The 17632-nt window shown below is 39.4% G+C and overlaps 2 protein-coding genes across 5 annotated transcripts in view; both read left to right on the top strand.

Moving 5' to 3' along the window:
- The first annotated feature begins 388 nt into the window (after positions 1 to 388).
- NEK3 (NIMA related kinase 3) lies at positions 389 to 14318 on the top strand. Of its 4 annotated transcripts, XM_063333583.1 has the most exons (16): positions 389 to 519; positions 1613 to 1837; positions 2638 to 2731; positions 2948 to 3045; positions 4091 to 4174; positions 4812 to 4879; positions 4999 to 5085; positions 6172 to 6226; positions 8428 to 8628; positions 9003 to 9072; positions 9717 to 9763; positions 10651 to 10750; positions 11140 to 11292; positions 12340 to 12474; positions 13104 to 13230; positions 14185 to 14318. In XM_063333583.1, exons 2-16 carry the CDS (start codon positions 1721 to 1723, stop codon positions 14249 to 14251), a joined length of 1503 nt encoding a protein of 500 aa, XP_063189653.1. In that variant the 5' UTR covers positions 389 to 519; positions 1613 to 1720; the 3' UTR covers positions 14252 to 14318. The 4 variants fall into 4 exon arrangements, with proteins under 4 accessions (XP_063189653.1, XP_063189661.1, XP_063189679.1 ...); XM_063333591.1 differs by lacking the exon at positions 11140 to 11292; XM_063333600.1 differs by lacking the exon at positions 389 to 519 and having other exon boundaries at positions 1745 to 1837; positions 2654 to 2731.
- Positions 14319 to 15775: 1457 nt separating this feature from the next.
- Positions 15776 to 17632, top strand: part of NEK5 (NIMA related kinase 5) — a 28549-nt gene continuing 26692 nt past the window's right edge. The window contains exons 1-2 of the mRNA XM_063333622.1: positions 15776 to 15845; positions 17074 to 17214. Of these exons, the coding sequence (XP_063189692.1) occupies positions 17098 to 17214 (117 nt within the window). The 5' untranslated portion in view covers positions 15776 to 15845; positions 17074 to 17097. The remainder of the gene's footprint in view (positions 15846 to 17073; positions 17215 to 17632) is intronic.

The raw sequence follows: 17632 nt of genomic DNA on the forward strand, positions 1-17632 counted from the left end.
AAATCGTTCTGCCAACAGAACTGCCCTAGACTTCTATGCTTTGCAAGAAGCTTTAGCTGTTTTTTGTCTATCTTGAGGCATTTCCTTCTGTTACAGAACATCTTGTAGTCAACATTTTACTTACACTTCCTTACCTGCTGCTTGCATTTCCATAGATAAACACCTCGGAGTCTAAAGACACTCTTGAGGTATTAACAGGCCTCCTACTGAGATGTTATTGTTAACAAATACCAGTGTTCTGAGGAATAAAAGCGGGAGGCGCTTCATAGAGGGCGGGGCTGCCATGGCTGCCGACGGCGCTGCCTCAGAGAGTGGGCGGGGACCCGCCCGGGGACCCGCCCTCTCCCCCGGTCCCGCCCGCTCTCTGAGGCAGCGCTATCCTCCTCCTCCCCGATCCTCCGCCCCCAGCCCAACCCGGGGAAGCTAATGGTGCCCGGCTCGGATGGGCAGAAGACGCAGCGCCTTGGCTGAGAGGGCTTTTTCCTCAGGCTTCGAGGTGGTTTGCGTGGTCCCTCTGAGGTGAGTAACGCCTCAGGCGTTGAGGGCCCGGCGGGGCCCGGGGCGGCCTTTGTCTTCCTTTCCTCAGAGAAACGGAGACATAGCTACCAAGTTTAACCGCTGTTAATGCAAAGCGCACACCGAGCGTGCCTGCTCCCCTAAAAAACACCATCTTTATTCATCACATAGGGGCCTTCAGAGGTTTTTTTCCCAAGTGAATTAATCAGCGTGTTTATTTTCCAGCCTCTGAGTAAATTGGCATTTTGTCCTTTCAGGAACAATTAAGGCCTGAGATGCCTTCTAAAACCAGCTTGTCGGCCTGTTAAAACACCCATGTGTGCACTGGTGTATATATAAAGCGAGTTTAAATTGTGGATAACTAACTTAAAGTGGCAGCGTATTGAAGAAAGCACATAATCTGTAAATCCAGTGATAGGACATGTGGGAATGGTTCAAAGCAGCGCCAGGCGAGGTTTAGACTGGGCATTAGGAAGCGTTTCTTTACAGAGAGGGTGGTCAAACGCTGGAACGGGCTTCCTAGAGAGCTGGTTGATGCCCAAAGGCTGTCAGTGTTTAAAAGGCATTTAGACAATTCCCTTAACATTCTTTAACTTTTGGTCAGCCTTGAAGTGGTCAAGCAGTTGGACTACATGATCCTTGTAGGCCCCTTGAGCTGAACTGTCCTGTCCTGTCCTGTCCTATCTTATCTTACCCTGTGTTGTCCTGTTCTATCCTATCTTATCCTGTCCTAAATCTGCCAGTCTTCGAGGGCTTTGTGCATGAGCACCGGTAACTTTTTCCAGTTTGATCTTGCTTATGCTGTTTTAGGTCAGAATTGTCACTGGAAGCTTGAAGTTTATAATATTGTGCCTGGTGAGTTTTTGTTTAGCATTACCTGCAAAAGTGCAGGTAACAAAAAGAAGATGCCAGGTTGTAGGCCTATAATTTATGTTTTCAAAGAGCTTTAGCATTCAAAATTTCATTTTCATGCTCATTTTCAGCAAAATCACAACAGTGGTTGGAACTGTATTTATGGTAATACTGAATAGTTGTAGATACCAACATTTATCACCCATTCTCGTTATTTTGCAGTTGTTTTTTTTTTCTTGTGCAGGTTATATTAACAACAAATTTCAAGAAATTAATCAAGATCATGACAAAGTTTAGAAGATCATCCTGTGAAAGGGACTGAAGAGAAGAGTTAGACCTAGGCTTATAAAGAATGGAAGAATACAAAGTGTTGAAAGTACTAGGAGTGGGATCCTTTGGCAGAGCTCTCCTAGTTCATCATAGAATCAGTGACCAGCAGTATGCAATGAAGGAAATAAGACTTCCCATGGTAAGCGTGGCGTGTACATCACCTCACCCACAACTTAAAAAAAAAAAGAAAAAAGTCATCGTTCTGGATATATTTTTGAAATGCTGAACACTTTTGCTGAGAGTTTTGTGTATTAGTTGCATGTAATTGCTGATACATAATTTTGTCTGAGTTGATGTTGTTGATAAGTAAAGTAGCAAAATTTGATCAGTTTGGGGAAGTGTAGGGAAGTATAGCCCTTAAGAAGACAATGAGAATGAAACCCCTGTTCTCCTGATGTCCTTGGCTGGATTCCCATTGATTTCACTAGGATGCAGATTTCATCTGCAACACCTAATGAGGAAATTAGCCTCATATTATTGCTGGTAATTAGTTATTTGGGTTACCTCCTCTGCACTTAGTTAAGCAACAAATCACAAAATGGAGGCACTAGCTTTATGGAGGCTGAAGCTCAGTTAATACCTGGGCACTTGGCTTTATACTGAGTTCATGCCGTGTAGACTCTCAGCTGTTTCAAAGTCAGTGTGTGCTGCTTTGTTTCATAATTCTGCACTTTTAAAATAGGAAAAGTCAGTAACTGAAGCAGGAAAATATCCTCTCAAAAATAACAAACAAAAACCCCCACAAAAACTGAAGAGGTCTTCAGCTAGTAATAAACCGTAGATTAAAAATGATGTGGTTTTCAAGTTTCTAAATGACTTCTTAAAATAACTGAGGAACAATTCTTAAAAATATTTTCCTTCTGGAAAGTGAGATGCATTGTGTGTATATGTGAAAATTTGTTAGTTGTGACATTTATATAAGCATACTTACATTTTCAGTCTTCATCTGATATAGAGAACTCTAGGAAGGAAGCAATTCTTTTGGCTAAAATGAAACATCCAAATATCGTTGCCTATAAAGAATCATTTGAAGGTAAATATAAAAACTTAAAATACCTTTATTTGTTTAAAGTTGCATATTCCTGAGGGATCAAGATTACTTTTTGTTGTTGTTTATAATTCCTGTTATAAACAAAATACATGTTTATTGTAATACATAATACATTGCATGTAGTCAGAGCTTTATAGTACAAATAATATATTTCTGCTAACGAAAATACTAATTATTCTTAAATTACCTAAAATTTAGCTGATGGACATCTCTATATAGTGATGGAATATTGTGATGATGGAGATCTAATGCAAAAAATTAAACACCAAGGAGGAAATCTGTTCCCTGAAGATACGGTAAGAAAAGACAGCAGTTTGAACCAAGGACCTAGGAATCCTTTTTCATGTAAACTGAAGCACCTGGCATCACGTAAAGCGAATTATAGATACACAAACACCTTGAAGTACCTTAAATGAAACAAAGACACTTATAAATACAATAGAAGCATTATTTCTTTGTTAATTTCCAGCAGAACAAGATGAGAATTGGACTTAAAGGAATAAAAAAGAAATTGCTGTCTGTATCTGAGAATTGTGCAGGCAGTGTGAAAAACAGGGTCAGGTTTGCACACGTAAATTTATGCATTTAAGGAAAAATTTAACACAAACTTCAGCCAGAATTTAAAGCACAGTAAGAAGTACTGCAAATAAAAAGTAAATAAAGCACTCTGGTAAGATAAATAAAACTAGCCAGGAGACTAAATGGTTGCATTTTATGTAATAATTAAATGTTGAAACCGTTCAGCAGGCATTAACTCCTTTTATCACAGAGACTATAAAATGACTTAGGAGAAGGTCCAGAGTGACATTGTACTGATTGAAAACTACTTCCTGCCACAGTTAGGAGCATCTTCTTAGTTAAAATGAAAAGAACAGAATCCTCACCTAATCTAATATTTAGATTGGCCAAGCATCTTTAAGAACTTTACTTGGTACTTTTAAAAATAATACATTTCCTTTTAGAAACAGTATGTTATTTCAGTGTGGGTTTTTTGTTTCTTTTTCATTTGCTACTTTACTATGAAGTTGTAATTGACTACTTATAAAAATGACCATTGGATAAAGTGCCATGTAGTGACTCCTTAGCTTCGTTATTGTTATGTATTATTCGAGTTTTCTAGGCACAGGTAGTAAACATTCCTTCTGCCATGTTAAAATATACTATATTTTAAATCTTTGTATTTCATGCTGAGTGTAGGCTGTTACGCTAGTTACTTTTAACTCTCAGATATTCTGAACATGCTGCTATTTTCTTTCTTAATGTTTTTTTTTTATCTATTAGTGAAGTATTCATTATATGCTGTAGCATTGAGCTGTTATAACTCGTAGTTACTCTTTTCAGATCCTTCACTGGTTCGTGCAGATGTGCCTGGGTGTGAAGCACATTCACGATAAACGTGTGCTGCACAGGGATATCAAATCCAAGGTGAAAAGGGCAAGTTTTGTTGCCATTAATAAACTCTCTTCTGCATGCAGAAGTTCAGCTCCCTCTTTCGTAATTTCCTGTTACTGCTATGTGCTGTGTTTTGCATTTAGGCTTGAGAATATTAAGTAAATGAAGTTGTTGAGTGTATGGGATGACATGATATTGTGGGCGTAATATAGCTATACCCTTCATATCCATACTGCTGATAGCACCAATTGCTTGTGACAGAATGCATATCATTTTAAACAATAACAGAAGTATAAAATGTGTATGCAGCATGCAGTCTGTAAATATCTTGCCTCTCATTTTTTCTTTCTTACTCTTTTCTAGTAGAAAGAGAAATTAAGAAGAAAGTGTGACCTTAGTGGTTTGAGTACAGCATCAAGATTAAGGCATTTCTATGCTCTGATTCTTCCTCTGCTACTGATGTTGGGGCTTTAGGCCCATAAAACCTTTCCATTTCCCTTTAAACACAACAAAGTTCTTAATTTTTTTTTGTAGAAGTATTAGGAGGCACAAGGAAATATAAATATAAAAAATCAGAAGCAATTGTCACTGTGTTTTCTGTATATACAAATTGCATAAATGTTTCTTAGAATGATATTTAAGTATGTTAATCTATGCTCTTGAAATGCAGAACGTCTTCCTCACTCAAAGTGGAAGAGTCAAATTGGGAGATTTTGGATCTGCACGCGTTCTTGCACAGTATGTGGATATCTCTACTGATCTCAGTGGTGTAAAGTTTTATTTTACTACTGATAAATAGTACAGAGTTCTTAAATCATTACTTTTCATCTGGTGTTTCTTCTTTGTCATTTCAATAGTCCAGAGTCATATGCTTGCACGTATGTGGGAACTCCGTATTACGTACCTCCAGAAATATGGGAAAGCATGCCATACAACAACAAAAGGTATTTTTGTCTTCAGTGTTCACAAATAATGCCTGACTGATGTGTGTCTTTTTATTAGTGTCTCAGTCTGCCTTTGTGGTTTATCCATATTTTGTTTGGAGAAGGTATCAGGCTGAAGAATATTTAGAAAGAGGTAGTTACAGTTTTTTTAAGATGAAAAGGCCTAAATTCCTCTTTACTTAGGTAACTGAGAGTACAGTATCTTTAGCCTTAAAAGTTTGAAAACTGGTGTGCAGACCTCTCTGTGCATTTGGGAGAGTAATTACATACATACAAACATACACACATGTATTTACGGACATACATGTGTATGTGTCTGTGTCTTTTTGCTGGTCTTATTTTTCTGGACGGTCATATTTTTAAAGCTCTTCTTGCCAGTCCTGATGGCAATGTAGGGATACTGGCTACAGAACTAATGACTTAGATTTATAGACTCCAGTTATTCTGGTCCTTCTGAGATAGTAATGCGTTTACAGCTTCCTCCCAGACTCCAAAATACCAAGTCATTTTATGTCCCCTCCCCTACATCTGTTCTGTGACCCTAGTTGTTCCTGGACCAAGTGACTCATTTTCCACAGGAGGGAAGAAACCTAGCACTTAAGTTTTTTTCTGCTCCTCTTGCAAGAAGGGCATCAGTTGCTTCTTGTGCAGGTGGCAGTACTTGCTTTTGGTGGAAGATGATATTTTATTCTCAGTAGGAGAATTCCTGTTGGCAAGGCCAGAATTCCAACTCTCAGAATTAGGATTGTGTGTCTGCCATCTGATGTTAAGGGCCATGGAACACAAAGGCTTTCAAGTACAGAAGGATAAATATTGTTGCAGCAAATTGCTTAAGAGACATTCTAGGAGTAAAAAGCCAACTACAACTGTATGACAGTCATCCTTTTTTACATCAGGATAGGATAAAATAAGCAAGATCATTTCCCCTGGAGATGTTAAACACGTAATTGTTTTGTCTTTTATGGTTACGTATATTTATTTTTAGTTTATTCAGCTCTGTACACATAATGAATTTCACTTTTTCTAGGCAGGATATTAAATTGTAATTTTTGGCTTAAAATTTCTCATCTTTCTCTATACCTACAGTGATATATGGTCTCTGGGATGTATTCTGTATGAGCTATGCACTCTTAAACATCCGGTAAGTATAGCTTTATTGCTATCAGAAGAGTATTGGAATTCCTTAAAACTTAATTAGCTGTTAGTTGTGGTTTGATGGATTCACAGTCAATTATAATTTGACTGATGTGTTTGCTGCTGCTTCTAAAAGAAGGAAGTATTGCTCTACCCTTCTCACTCCTCCTCCACTACATGCCTTCTGTTTTTCAGCAGCTTTTGGAACCTGTTGGACCCTTCTGTAAAATACACAGTTTTCGAAATTGTTAGAAAACAATTATTTTTTTTCTTTCTTGGGTAATTTTACTCAATATCAGTGACGTGATCTGGGGCTTATTAAGGAGTCCAGCGGCCGCCAGACTGGTTCCAGATATCTGCAGGGATGTTGCAGTGAGCATTGTGTTTTACAGGATCAAGACAATCACAGAAGATGTAGGCAAGGACACTCAAAATCTTTGCTAACGAGAATATATTGTGTGCAAGTGTAGGAAAACGTAGTAAGCAGTAAGAAGTTTTGAACCTCACATCAGTGATATACCTATTTGCTTTTTCTTCAAATCAAACAAGTCAGTGTCCAAGCACTATCCTCCTATTGAGACAGCGGGAACCTTGATGGATGGTTCTGTCATTCTGGGACACTGTCTTCTACAGTGTTGATGCTATGCTTCTCATGTGTTAACTTCCTCTGGCGTCTATATCCAGACACATGGCTAATGCAAGAGCCCTTATCAGGTTATGTTTGTTTTGCAAGAAAATAACATTGTCCTAATTTAAGGTCATTTTTTCTTAGTTTTAAAGGAGTCTCTGGATAGGTGTGTGTTAGCCTAAGTAGGTCTGTGGCAAGGCTTTGGCAGTGTCACAGCTATTCAGGCAGTGCTCGGAGCTGGGATGCCAAGGAGTGGAGTATTCCCTTTTTAGCAGCAGTGAAATAATATGTATCTGGTTTTACGTGATGGTCACATATGTTCTTGCATAATCTATCAGAGGTGATATAAAAGCTACGCCATGGATGCCTGGCACTCTGCAGCCAAGCAGTGGGGTGTGGCATAAGAAAACTTTCTGCATGGAGATAGAAGTTTCTCAGCCATTTTTGCCCAGGCTGTTGCCGTCCATGGTTATAGCTGTCCCCGCTGATACCGCAGTCGTCCGATGACTCGTACTTGTAAGCAGCAATTCCTGACTGAAGACTGGTTAACTGTCAGCTGAGGAAAGTAACAACTTGAGCTATTTCATATAGATTTGCAAGAGGGTATTTGTGCCTTGATAAACTACTTCTGATGATTTATTTTTTTTTATTTTAAATTGAAGTCTGCATCTCTCCTGGCTTGCAGTTTCAGTCTTGTAGTTTGATTCTGACCTCAATTATATGAAGTAAAGGACACTAAGACGATCCAAATTTACTGAATGCTATATTCCTACAAAAATAAAATTTGAATGTCGTGGTTTAACCCCAGCTGGCAACTAAGCACCACACAGCTGCTCACTCACTACCCCCCGGTGGGATGTGGGGGAGAATCAGAAGAGTAAAAATGAGAAAACTCATGGGTTGAGATAAAGACAGTTTAATAAGTAAAGCAAAAACCACGCATGCCAGCAAAGCAAAACAAAGAATTTATTCACTGTTTCCCATTGTCAGGCAGGTGTTCAGCCATCTCCAGGAAAGCAGGGCTCCATCACGTAATGGTTACTGCTTAGCAACAGCTAAAATATTAGTGTGTTATCAACATTATTCTTATCCTAAATCCAAAACATAGCACTATACCAGCTGCTAGGAAGAAAATCAACTCTATCCCAGACAAAACTAGGACATTGAACAATTTTAAATTTATAGGAGTAACTCCCACCTGTTTTCCAGTTGTACAGGTTATTGTTTGCAGTGTCCATTTTGATCTGGCTTTAGTCAAACTTTTTATGCAAATTGTGATATTTTCATTCTCAGCAAATTACATTTCTGTCATTGTTAACATAAATAAATGCCTATGTAATAGCCCTGGAAAACGTAAAGGAAAGTTACTGATGCGTTCACTCAGGGTCGTTATTCCACACCTCTGAATTAGAGCCCTGAAACTGTCAAACTGGGAACCAAATCAGTATGGTAGTAGCGAGCCTACACATAGAGACATACCATGTATTTTTATATAATTAAACATGCTCTTAAATTATATCAGCTTCTTTTTACCTTGTGCTTTAACTCCATGCTCTAATGTTGATTTATTTTTAATGCAGTTTCAAGCCAATAGCTGGAAGCATCTCATCCTTAAGATATGCAAAGGGTCCTACAATCCACTACCATCTCACTATTCCTATGAACTTCATTACTTAATAAAACAGATGTTTAAAAGAAATCCCAAGAATCGTCCATCGGCCAGTACTATTCTTGCAAGAAGTTGCTTAACTAAACTTATCAAAAATTGTTTGCCTTCTGAGGTACGGTGTATTCTTTGCCTCTAGATTTAAACAATAGTATCTACATTTTATATACTAAATCAGTTTCTTTTGTAGCTTGTTAGTGTATAACAATATAAAATGTACTGTGGTGTAGGCCCTACTCTAAAGGCCATAAATACAGTTGTAGACTTCTCAGAAAAATGAGTTTTTAGAGGGGTTTGTTTTGAAAAAAAAAAAGTTGAAATACTGACATGATGCTGCTGAAATGAGATATTGTTAGCTGTTAGCTATAACAGTACTTTTGTATAGTAAGTCTGTTTTTAACATAAGCATATACATGTGTATAAGCATATACAATAATTTGAGAAAGGTTAAAATGGTACAGTACTTGCATCTCTTTATGCATATTACAGATGACAAATGAGTTTGAGCAGGTATTAAAGGAAACCAAGAAACATGAAGGCAATGCAGCAAGACCAAAGGGTAAGTCAGCAACATTTTTCTTGATGTAAGGAATGACAACATGACTAGGAATTGTAAGATTGTAAATACAGCTATAAAACATTAACATATGTTCAAATCTACTTTTAATTATTTTAAATATTATTTATTTATATTATTGATATTGTATGTAAATATTATTAATATGTAATATTATTGAACTTGTATGGAAAAATGCTTGAAGGGCATAAATTCTATTCCAGCATGAGAAGTATGGTGCAGAGCTACAATACATACATCATGAGTCTTAAGACTTGTGCTAGAATTAAACCTTTCAGTTTTAAAATGAGAAAAACTTCTAGCTGTTGCATATATTTCAAATGTGACAATGCCTTCTTTCCCAGAATATGGTGAAGCAAGTTATTTTCATTATTTAATTTTTAGAGAGAATGTTGGATTTTCTTCTTCTGCATAAATTTAGCTACACCAAAATTTGTACACATTTGGAACTGAATAGTAGAGGGACTCCCTGTTGAGAATGAGCAACGTTGCAGAAGTGTGAAGAAGCTTTCACAGAATTGTCATTGCTTGGTTCAGTGGTGTTGCTGTCATACCTCTGGAATACTGCTTTACCACAAATGTTTACTGAAGGTATTAACTCTTGAACCTGTTCGTTCATGTATCAGGTAGTGTCATGGCTGGTGGAAGCTCAGATAATAAGAAAGAAAATAGGGTAAGTATTCAAATATAAATATAATATTAATATTTTAGTAATTTAGAATGCTCTGTATTATAGAAAAGTTCATATGGAAAATTATTAGTATGCTAAACCACAGAGGGTCAGCTGTCACCTGTGTTCAAATTGCAGACTTTTCCTGTGCATTTCCCACCACTGTAACTTTGATGCTTCCCACATTTAGATTAGTTCCAAACTAAACTAGTTCCTTATACCCCTGTCAAGAAAAAAAAAAAGAATCCGAAAAACCCCTCTCCTGTTTTTCTGTGTTTTGAGATACTGCAAAAATTAATGCATTTTCTTTGCTTTAGGGACACATTTTGAACAGGCTGCTGTGGAAACAGTCTAGTCTGGACATAATTCTCGCTAAGTTTTAGGGCCCATGTGAGATTTCAGGTGAGGAGAATTAAGTCACAGGTGGCCAAGGTACATTATAGCACAGCCTGGCTCAGCCGTATTGAGTATATTTTTCAAAACATGTTCAATAAGCCAGTAAGGCTTCTTTTTTTTTTTTTTCTTTTGATAAACCTGTCAGTCTGAGAAGCTTAATATTTGGGTGCATCTTGTTTTCCCTGGGAATATGACTCATTTATCTTTACATTGCTACTGTTCTTAAATGTAAAAAAAATAAACCCACAAATTGCGTATGTGCTTATCTTTAAAAACTGAGATTGTCTGTCAAAAAAGGACACATAGGGTGAAATACAGTGCAGTAATAGATACAGTGCAATTGCAATTGGTTTCATGGTATCAGTGGTTTAGTTTTCAGACCGTTAGGCCAGCCATTTAATAGCAAAGCTAAAATAATTAATGCCATGTTAATATTACTGCTTTGTTTTTCTCAATAACAAGGATAATGATTAATAGTCTTTACTCTTTTAAAGCAAAGTAAAGATGAAAGCAAGCATAGCTCCTTAGAAAGGAAAAATAATACTAAGGATTTGCGTGAAAGCACAAAGGAACAAAGAAAATCTGATGAAGAGGGTAAGTTTTACAGTGTTAAGGCTGATGCATTTCCTTCTACGTAGTGATATCTAAATGTCAATGATCCAGCCATTTAAACAAGTAGAGCATCAAGTCTGGACCTATAGAAAACCGTGCCACTGTCTGTTACTTCTGCAATTATATTGATTCATACTGCTCATCTGAGATTTCAAAAACACTAATAAAAGAAAAATCTTGGCCAAACTGTTAAAAAATGATTGATCGAAAACATTTGGTACAGAGTAAATGTATGGGAAACTGTTACCAAGTCCAGACTTGTACCCACAGAATCAAACGTCACTGTTAGTGAAGTGCTGTACGCTTACAGCTAGTTCACATGGACAGAGAATCAAGTTAGATGCTGGTTGTCATCCTTCTTTTGGTTGCAGTTACAGTAGAAACTTCTGATGTCCTCCGAGGAATTACTGATTTGTCACATGCCCATAGGAGACAATGGGAAAAGAGAATATCCAGTACTGTAATGGATGTCCTGGAAAGTGCATCCTTGCTTTCTTCCAGTTTTACATCTGAAGAGGCTAAAAGTAAGATTTAATTAAATGTGGTTTTAATTCAAGTAATATCAGTGGTTCTTTACAGGTTTTAAAAGCCAAAACTTTACTGGTCATATTTTAAATGATATAAAAATAATTTTAAAATATTTTATTAACAAGCACTCAAAAAGTCCACTATGCTGAAGAGAATTTATTTGTGGTCTTGTGTGACAGGAGGATTGCAAAGAGTGATGAAAGCCACAGATAACGTTAGCAACCTTGAAACTACAATCATTACTAATAAATTATCCTACCAACCCTCCTCCTAATATGCCATTTGTGGGGGTAACACTGAGGAATTCATTTGATGCAGAATGCAGCTGCCTGTCTTTCAAGTACAGCGTACTATTGGGAGCATATAACATGCGCACCTCTACTTCTGTTATCATTTAACATACAGATTATGCCAGTGACAAGAACTATTAATGATGCGCCTCAGATGTGAGGCAGAGATTCTTCTTCTACATCAACAGCTTTTAATTAGAAAACTTAACATGGGATTTCTTCTTAAAAACGTTTCAATTTTAAAATGCCCCACACTGTTTGTGATTATTATAATTATTACCTGTGATTATGGATGTGTATTCTAAGTAAATGTGAACAGTTGCTATTGAAATAAATAATCAAGATTTGAGTAGTCAGAAAATTCCCAAGCTGTGGTAGGAAAGTTACGTGATAATTATATGCAGGGTGAGGGAAGAGAACAGAAGAATGCATGCATTTAGGTGTTCGGCTATTAAAAGGCAGAAAAATGGCCACAGGCTCCATTCTGTGAGATTTATAGAGCCACCAAGTAAGTTTGCAGAGAGCCCTCACACTCCTGGCCAGTTTCTTCTGGCTCTCTGATGGCAGAAGGCCCCACTGTGGCCTTCGGTAATTTTCTTTCCTCTTAATAGTGACAGTATCAACTTCATGTTGAGAGGTCAGCAGAGCTACAGATGGAAACATCTAGACTCTTTTCCTCCTGTATTTTTCTCTTGAATGTGATCTTGTAATCCACACTGATAATGCAGTTTTTATTAATGATTTTATACCTAGGTGGCTGTGTTATAAACTACAGTGAAAATAAGCCACGTAAGCAGTGGAACAAGGAAACTCCTCAGACCCTGATGAACATTCTCAGTAACGCAGATGTCAGTTTAGCATTTAAAACATACACAATTTATAAACCAGGTAAATACCCAGGTTTGTTAATAAAGCCTTTTTTTTTATTTTACATACACAGCCCTTACATATAGAGCTTGTGCATTTGAGTTCACGTCACAACAGGCTGTTTTGGGGTTTTTTTTTTAAGTTTGTTGAATGAAATGTGGGATTACAAAAATCCCAGCTGAGAATCCATGAGTGATTGCACATCTCTTTATGAAGAACTTTCAATGGCAGCTCAATAGCTGAGTAAGATTGTGACAGAAATGCTGACTGTGACTGCAGAGCCATGAAGTCTCTGTCCTGCTGAGCGGCCTGGTGTACGCGTTAGGGAGGTGCAATAAATAGGCTGTAGCCTCGTCAGGTAAATCCACCTTCAGTAAGTCAGTAGTGCCCTGTTTTGCAGACAGGATGGCAAGATGGCACAGCTAGAGATGAGATCTATAGATGCGCACGGCCATAAATTGTAAATACTTGTTCTGCACTTCAGTTGCATTATGAGTTTATCTCTCCACTTCAAATAGATAACAGCTTGTACTGGAATCTGCTGAGAAATGGGGACACATTAGAAAGACTATATTGTATTTATATTCTTAATAATTTTATTTTTAAAATTAAAGGATTTCAGTGACATTTTCATTTTTATACTTTCAAAGCTTCTGGAAATATATTAAGAGGTCCACTTTCCGATGAAACTGAAGCATCCGATGAAGTAGATGGTGAACATGAAGCTATTGTCATAGATTCTGAGAGACTTGAGCCTAGATCTGATGATGATGACACGTACGTCCAAATGACATCCTTGTATTTTTGTTGTCTTTGGTTCCTCTAAGTGATTTTTACAGAAAGACGTTCCCCCGAAGAAAATGTAGTATTTTTCTCAGCATCTAAATCCATCCCTCTCTTACGTAATGATCTTAAAATTTAGTGTTTGCTATCTTACAGGTTTTCTTTGCTATATTTATAGTTATGGATGGTGTTGAGATTAAACATGTTGCTTGTTACTAGCAGATAGGCCAATAATTTTCTGATGACTTTGCAAAAGTGAAAGCATGAGATGAAATTAGATCCCCAGTAAAGTGCAAAGCCTTCTTGCATGAAAAATCTTTGTACTCTGACCGTGAAATCAGATAACCAGTGGCAAATCTACTTGCCTAGTAGTATGTTTGCTGTGTTTGTGTATCATTCTTCCTACTCTTTCATGCATAGTGCAATAAAATCTCTTTGGTACCTACTTACTGAGACAAATTTGTTGATACTTTCTAACTTCCATGTTCTGTTTAACTGAGTGACCCACTTCTGTTTTTGAAAGAGCAGAGTGTACATCAACACATTCTGAACATCTGTATTTTACAGATGTGGGTATGTTTTGGGGGGATTTCTTGGATTCTCAGAATCTCAGTTTATGCCATTCTTTATTTTTGTGGCACTTGGAGATGAACTACTTAAGCACGTATTACTGCAGTTCAGCGGCAAGCTGTTAATATCAACATATTTGCAGTCTCTTAGTATATGCATTTGTTTCTGCTTTTGATGAAACTTATTTGGGTAAATTCAAAAGAGAAGAACAGCTATTGGTTCCTTAATCACAATTGTGCAGGAAATAAAGTCTCTCGTGTTGATATTTTTAATGTAATTTCTCCTAGTTCTAGGGTAATTTTAGGGGGAAAAAGGAAAATAAAGATTTATAAAGTTGTATTTTGCTTTGCAAAATAACATTTTGAAATCTATTTTTAGGGACTTCGAGGAAGATGACCCAGACTGGGTGTCGGAACTGAAAATGGTATTGAAACACAGTGACTGAAAACTTGAATTTATGTACAGTAACTGAAGTTAGACTTGCCAGTATTTATAATCCAAATCATTGTTGTTAATAGTCTTAGTTATTAATAAAATTATTTCAGCAAAAAATTCAGAGTGGGCATGTTTTCTGTATCACTAAACTGAGGGTGGAAAATGCATAACAAGTTTTTTTAGCTAGAACGCTTGCAAATAACAAGTGTAGATGTTCAGTGTATTTGGAGTTGGTAGTAGCTTTGCAGAAATGTTCAGTCAAAAACATTAGTGCTAATAGCATTGTTCAAATTTCCCCCTTGAAATATTTCGAAGAGATGGTGTAACACTATGAGAATGCGTGAAGTTTTTCTTCCTCACTACATACTGAAACACTACATTGTGGTGGGTTGACCCTGGTGGGACTCAAGGTGCCCACCAAAGGCCACTCTGTCACTCCCCTCCTCAGCTGGACAGGGGAGAGAAAATACAACAAAAGGCTCGTGGGTCAAGATAAGGACAAGTAGATCACTCACCAATTACCATCAGGGGCAAAATAGACTCAACTTGGGTAAATTAGTTTAATTTACTTTCCAATCAAATCAGAGTTAGATAATGAGAAATAAAAATTAAATCTTAACAACACCTTCTCCCCACCCCTCCCTTCTTCCCGGACTCAACTTCACTCCCGACTTATCTACCTCCTTCCCCACAGCGGCGCAGGGGGACGGGGAATGGGGGTTGTGGTCAGTTCATCACACGTTGTCTCTGCTGCTCCTTCCTCCTCAGGGGGAGGACTCCTCACACTCTTCCTCTGCTTCAGCCTGGGGTCCCTCCCACAGGAGACAGTCCTCCACAAAGTTCTCCAATGAGTCCTTCCCACAGGCTGCAGTTCTTCACCAGCTGCTCCAGCGTGGGTCCCTTCCACGTGGTGCACTCCTTCAGGAACAGACTGCTCCAGTGTGGATCCCGCATGGGGTCACAAGTCCTGACAGCGAACCTGCTTCAGCGTGGGCTTCTCTCTATGGGGCCACAGATCCTGCCAGGAGCCGGCCCAGCATGGGCTTCCCACGGAGTCACGGCCTCCTTTGGGCATCCACCTGCTCCAGCATGGGGTCCTCCATGGGCTGCAGGTGGGTATCTGCGCCCCCATGGATCTCCATGGGCTGCAGGGGGACAGCCTGCCTCACCATGGTCTTCACCACAGGCTGCAGGGGAATCTCTGCTCCAGTGCCTGGAGCACCTCCTGCCCCTCCTTCTTCACCGACCTTGGTGTCTGCAGTTTTTGTTCTCACATATTCTCACCCCCCTCTGGAAGCAATTGCTGTTGCCCAGTTTCCTTTCTCCTCTTCTTAACTGTGTTATCCCAGAGGCGCTACCACTGTCACTGACGGGCTCAGCCTTGGCCAGCAGTGGGTCCATCTTGGAGCCACTGGCATTGGCTCTGTCGGATGCAGGAAGCTTCAGCAGCTCCCGGCGGGCCCTCGCCGTCCCTGGCCACTGTCCCGGGCCCGCCTGCGGGCGCTGCCACCGCCCCGTCACACCTCCGCCGGGGGGGGCGCGGAGCCCGGGGACGGCTCCTCCTCCTGGCTTCGGGGGCTCCGTAGGCGGCTGGGCGCACGCAGGTACCGCGTCCCCCGGCAGCGGGTCTGGCCGGGCCGGGCCGGGCCGGGCCTGGCCTCGCCTCAGGGGAGGGAGGCCGCGGCAAGGGCTGCCCGCCGGGCGCGCCCCGTCGCTATGGCGACGGCACCACAGGGGAGGCGGGAAGGGCAGCGGTCCCCCAGCGGGCACGGTGGCAGGAGGTTGCAGACCACCACCCGTGACTTTGTGTAGGTCCTGCTGAAAGGGAGGCGGTGGCCCAGTGGTCGAGCCCCGCCACCCTGGCCGAGGTCTGGCCCTGCTGCCCTCCCCAGAGCCCGCTTCAGTCGAGCTGTCGGCAGAGGGGAGGCCCGGGCGGTGAGAGGCCTGGGTGTATAGGCAGGATGAGGGCAGCGGCCCACCTGTCCCGAGTGGCCGCTTCTCACCAGTGACTACCAACCGGAGCTGGCGTTCACCCCAATACCTAAATTATAAATGCGGGAATATCAGCCCGTCTGCGCTGTCAAAGCAGCCCTCAAAAACTGCCAGTCATGGTCTCGGAAATGACCAGTCTCTCGAGGTAGCCTGTTGCAGAGCTTGCCTGGTCTTCCTGACAGGGAAAGTCTAGCATCTCAACAAATCTCCCTTGCTAAAACTCAGGCCAACTAGTAAGAACAGTTTTATAGTGTCTGCTCATATTTAGGTGTGTAAGTTTGCTGATGGGTACGGTGCAAGCGCCCAGTGACATTAACATTTCTGCCAGAGGTTTCCAGATGGAAGCTGATGCTCAGCTGCACTTGGCTGTGGTCTGCTGCAAAATGCAGTGGCTTCTCATTTTGCTGCCAACATCAGAACGCATTAGTTTAAACTAAATCAGCATGAAATAGATTATAATTTTATTTTTCCCATTAACAAGAACAATTCTGTAGTACCGTTAACTTCAGGAAATAATGAGTCAGACTTTCCAAAACCCTATCGTAATCTGGCATAGTGCTTTCTGCTGCCTTTTCATGTTTTAACTTTAGGGTGTACTAGGACTAAGCTTCAAGCTTTTCTTTATGAGACACTCATAAACTTGCTGCTTATTGAAAAATCAGATCCGCAATAATTTGCAGACTTGCAGGAGATGACATTTTGAAGAAGAATGAGCAGCATTAATAAAAATGTGATAAAAATGACGGTTTTAAAAGGCAGTGTTGTATTTGGTTTGTAGTCCAAACTCAAATGTTACAGCACTGAATATGCAATACTAATTTGGGGACTTTTTTGTTTTAGACACTGCTTTAAGAGGACGACATCATGGATAAATATGAAATAATTAAAAAAATTGGAGAAGGATCTTTTGGCACAATATTCTTGGCAAAAGGAAAAGTGGATAATGAGCAGTGTGTTATCAAAGAGATCAGTTTAACTAAGGTAAAACAACAAAACCTGGATGATAAAATTAATTATTTACCTGATTGTGCTAATCGTGTTTAGCTAGGGTATGAACTTCGGTTATGTTTTATCTCCTTTGTAGTTCTATCTCGATTATATAGAGTTAAACTTTTTGAAGACTGTACTCTTTGCTAATTCAGTGGTTTTAGAAGCGTAGGCGAAATACATTATTTCGATATTAACAGTGTTTACCTTTTACTGCAGTTTTGTTCTTTTCAAATCCTCTCTGCCTACAATGCAAGACACTACCTAGTTCAAATTTTATAATAGATGATTCAACTACAATGAAACTATCGCCACTGGAATAACAAATCACAATTTTGTGATATGTTAAACTTTTTAATTTCCATATCCATATTTTTAGACGTGAATTATTTAGAATGGAGTGTTTCCAATT

Source organism: Chroicocephalus ridibundus, chromosome 1 (assembly GCF_963924245.1).
Source record: "Chroicocephalus ridibundus chromosome 1, bChrRid1.1, whole genome shotgun sequence".
NCBI classification, from domain to species: domain Eukaryota; kingdom Metazoa; phylum Chordata; class Aves; order Charadriiformes; family Laridae; genus Chroicocephalus; species Chroicocephalus ridibundus.

Excerpts from the sequence above, each read along its gene's own strand:
- NEK3 (XM_063333583.1), top strand. The coding sequence starts at position 1,721 with ATGGAAGAATACAAAGTGTTGAAAGTACTAGGAGTGGGATCCTTTGGC. Across the intron at positions 3,046-4,090 it reads ATCTGTTCCCTGAAGATACG|ATCCTTCACTGGTTCGTGCA; the intron begins GTAAGAAAAGAC and ends TACTCTTTTCAG. Across the intron at positions 13,231-14,184 it reads AGATCTGATGATGATGACAC|GGACTTCGAGGAAGATGACC; the intron begins GTACGTCCAAAT and ends ATCTATTTTTAG.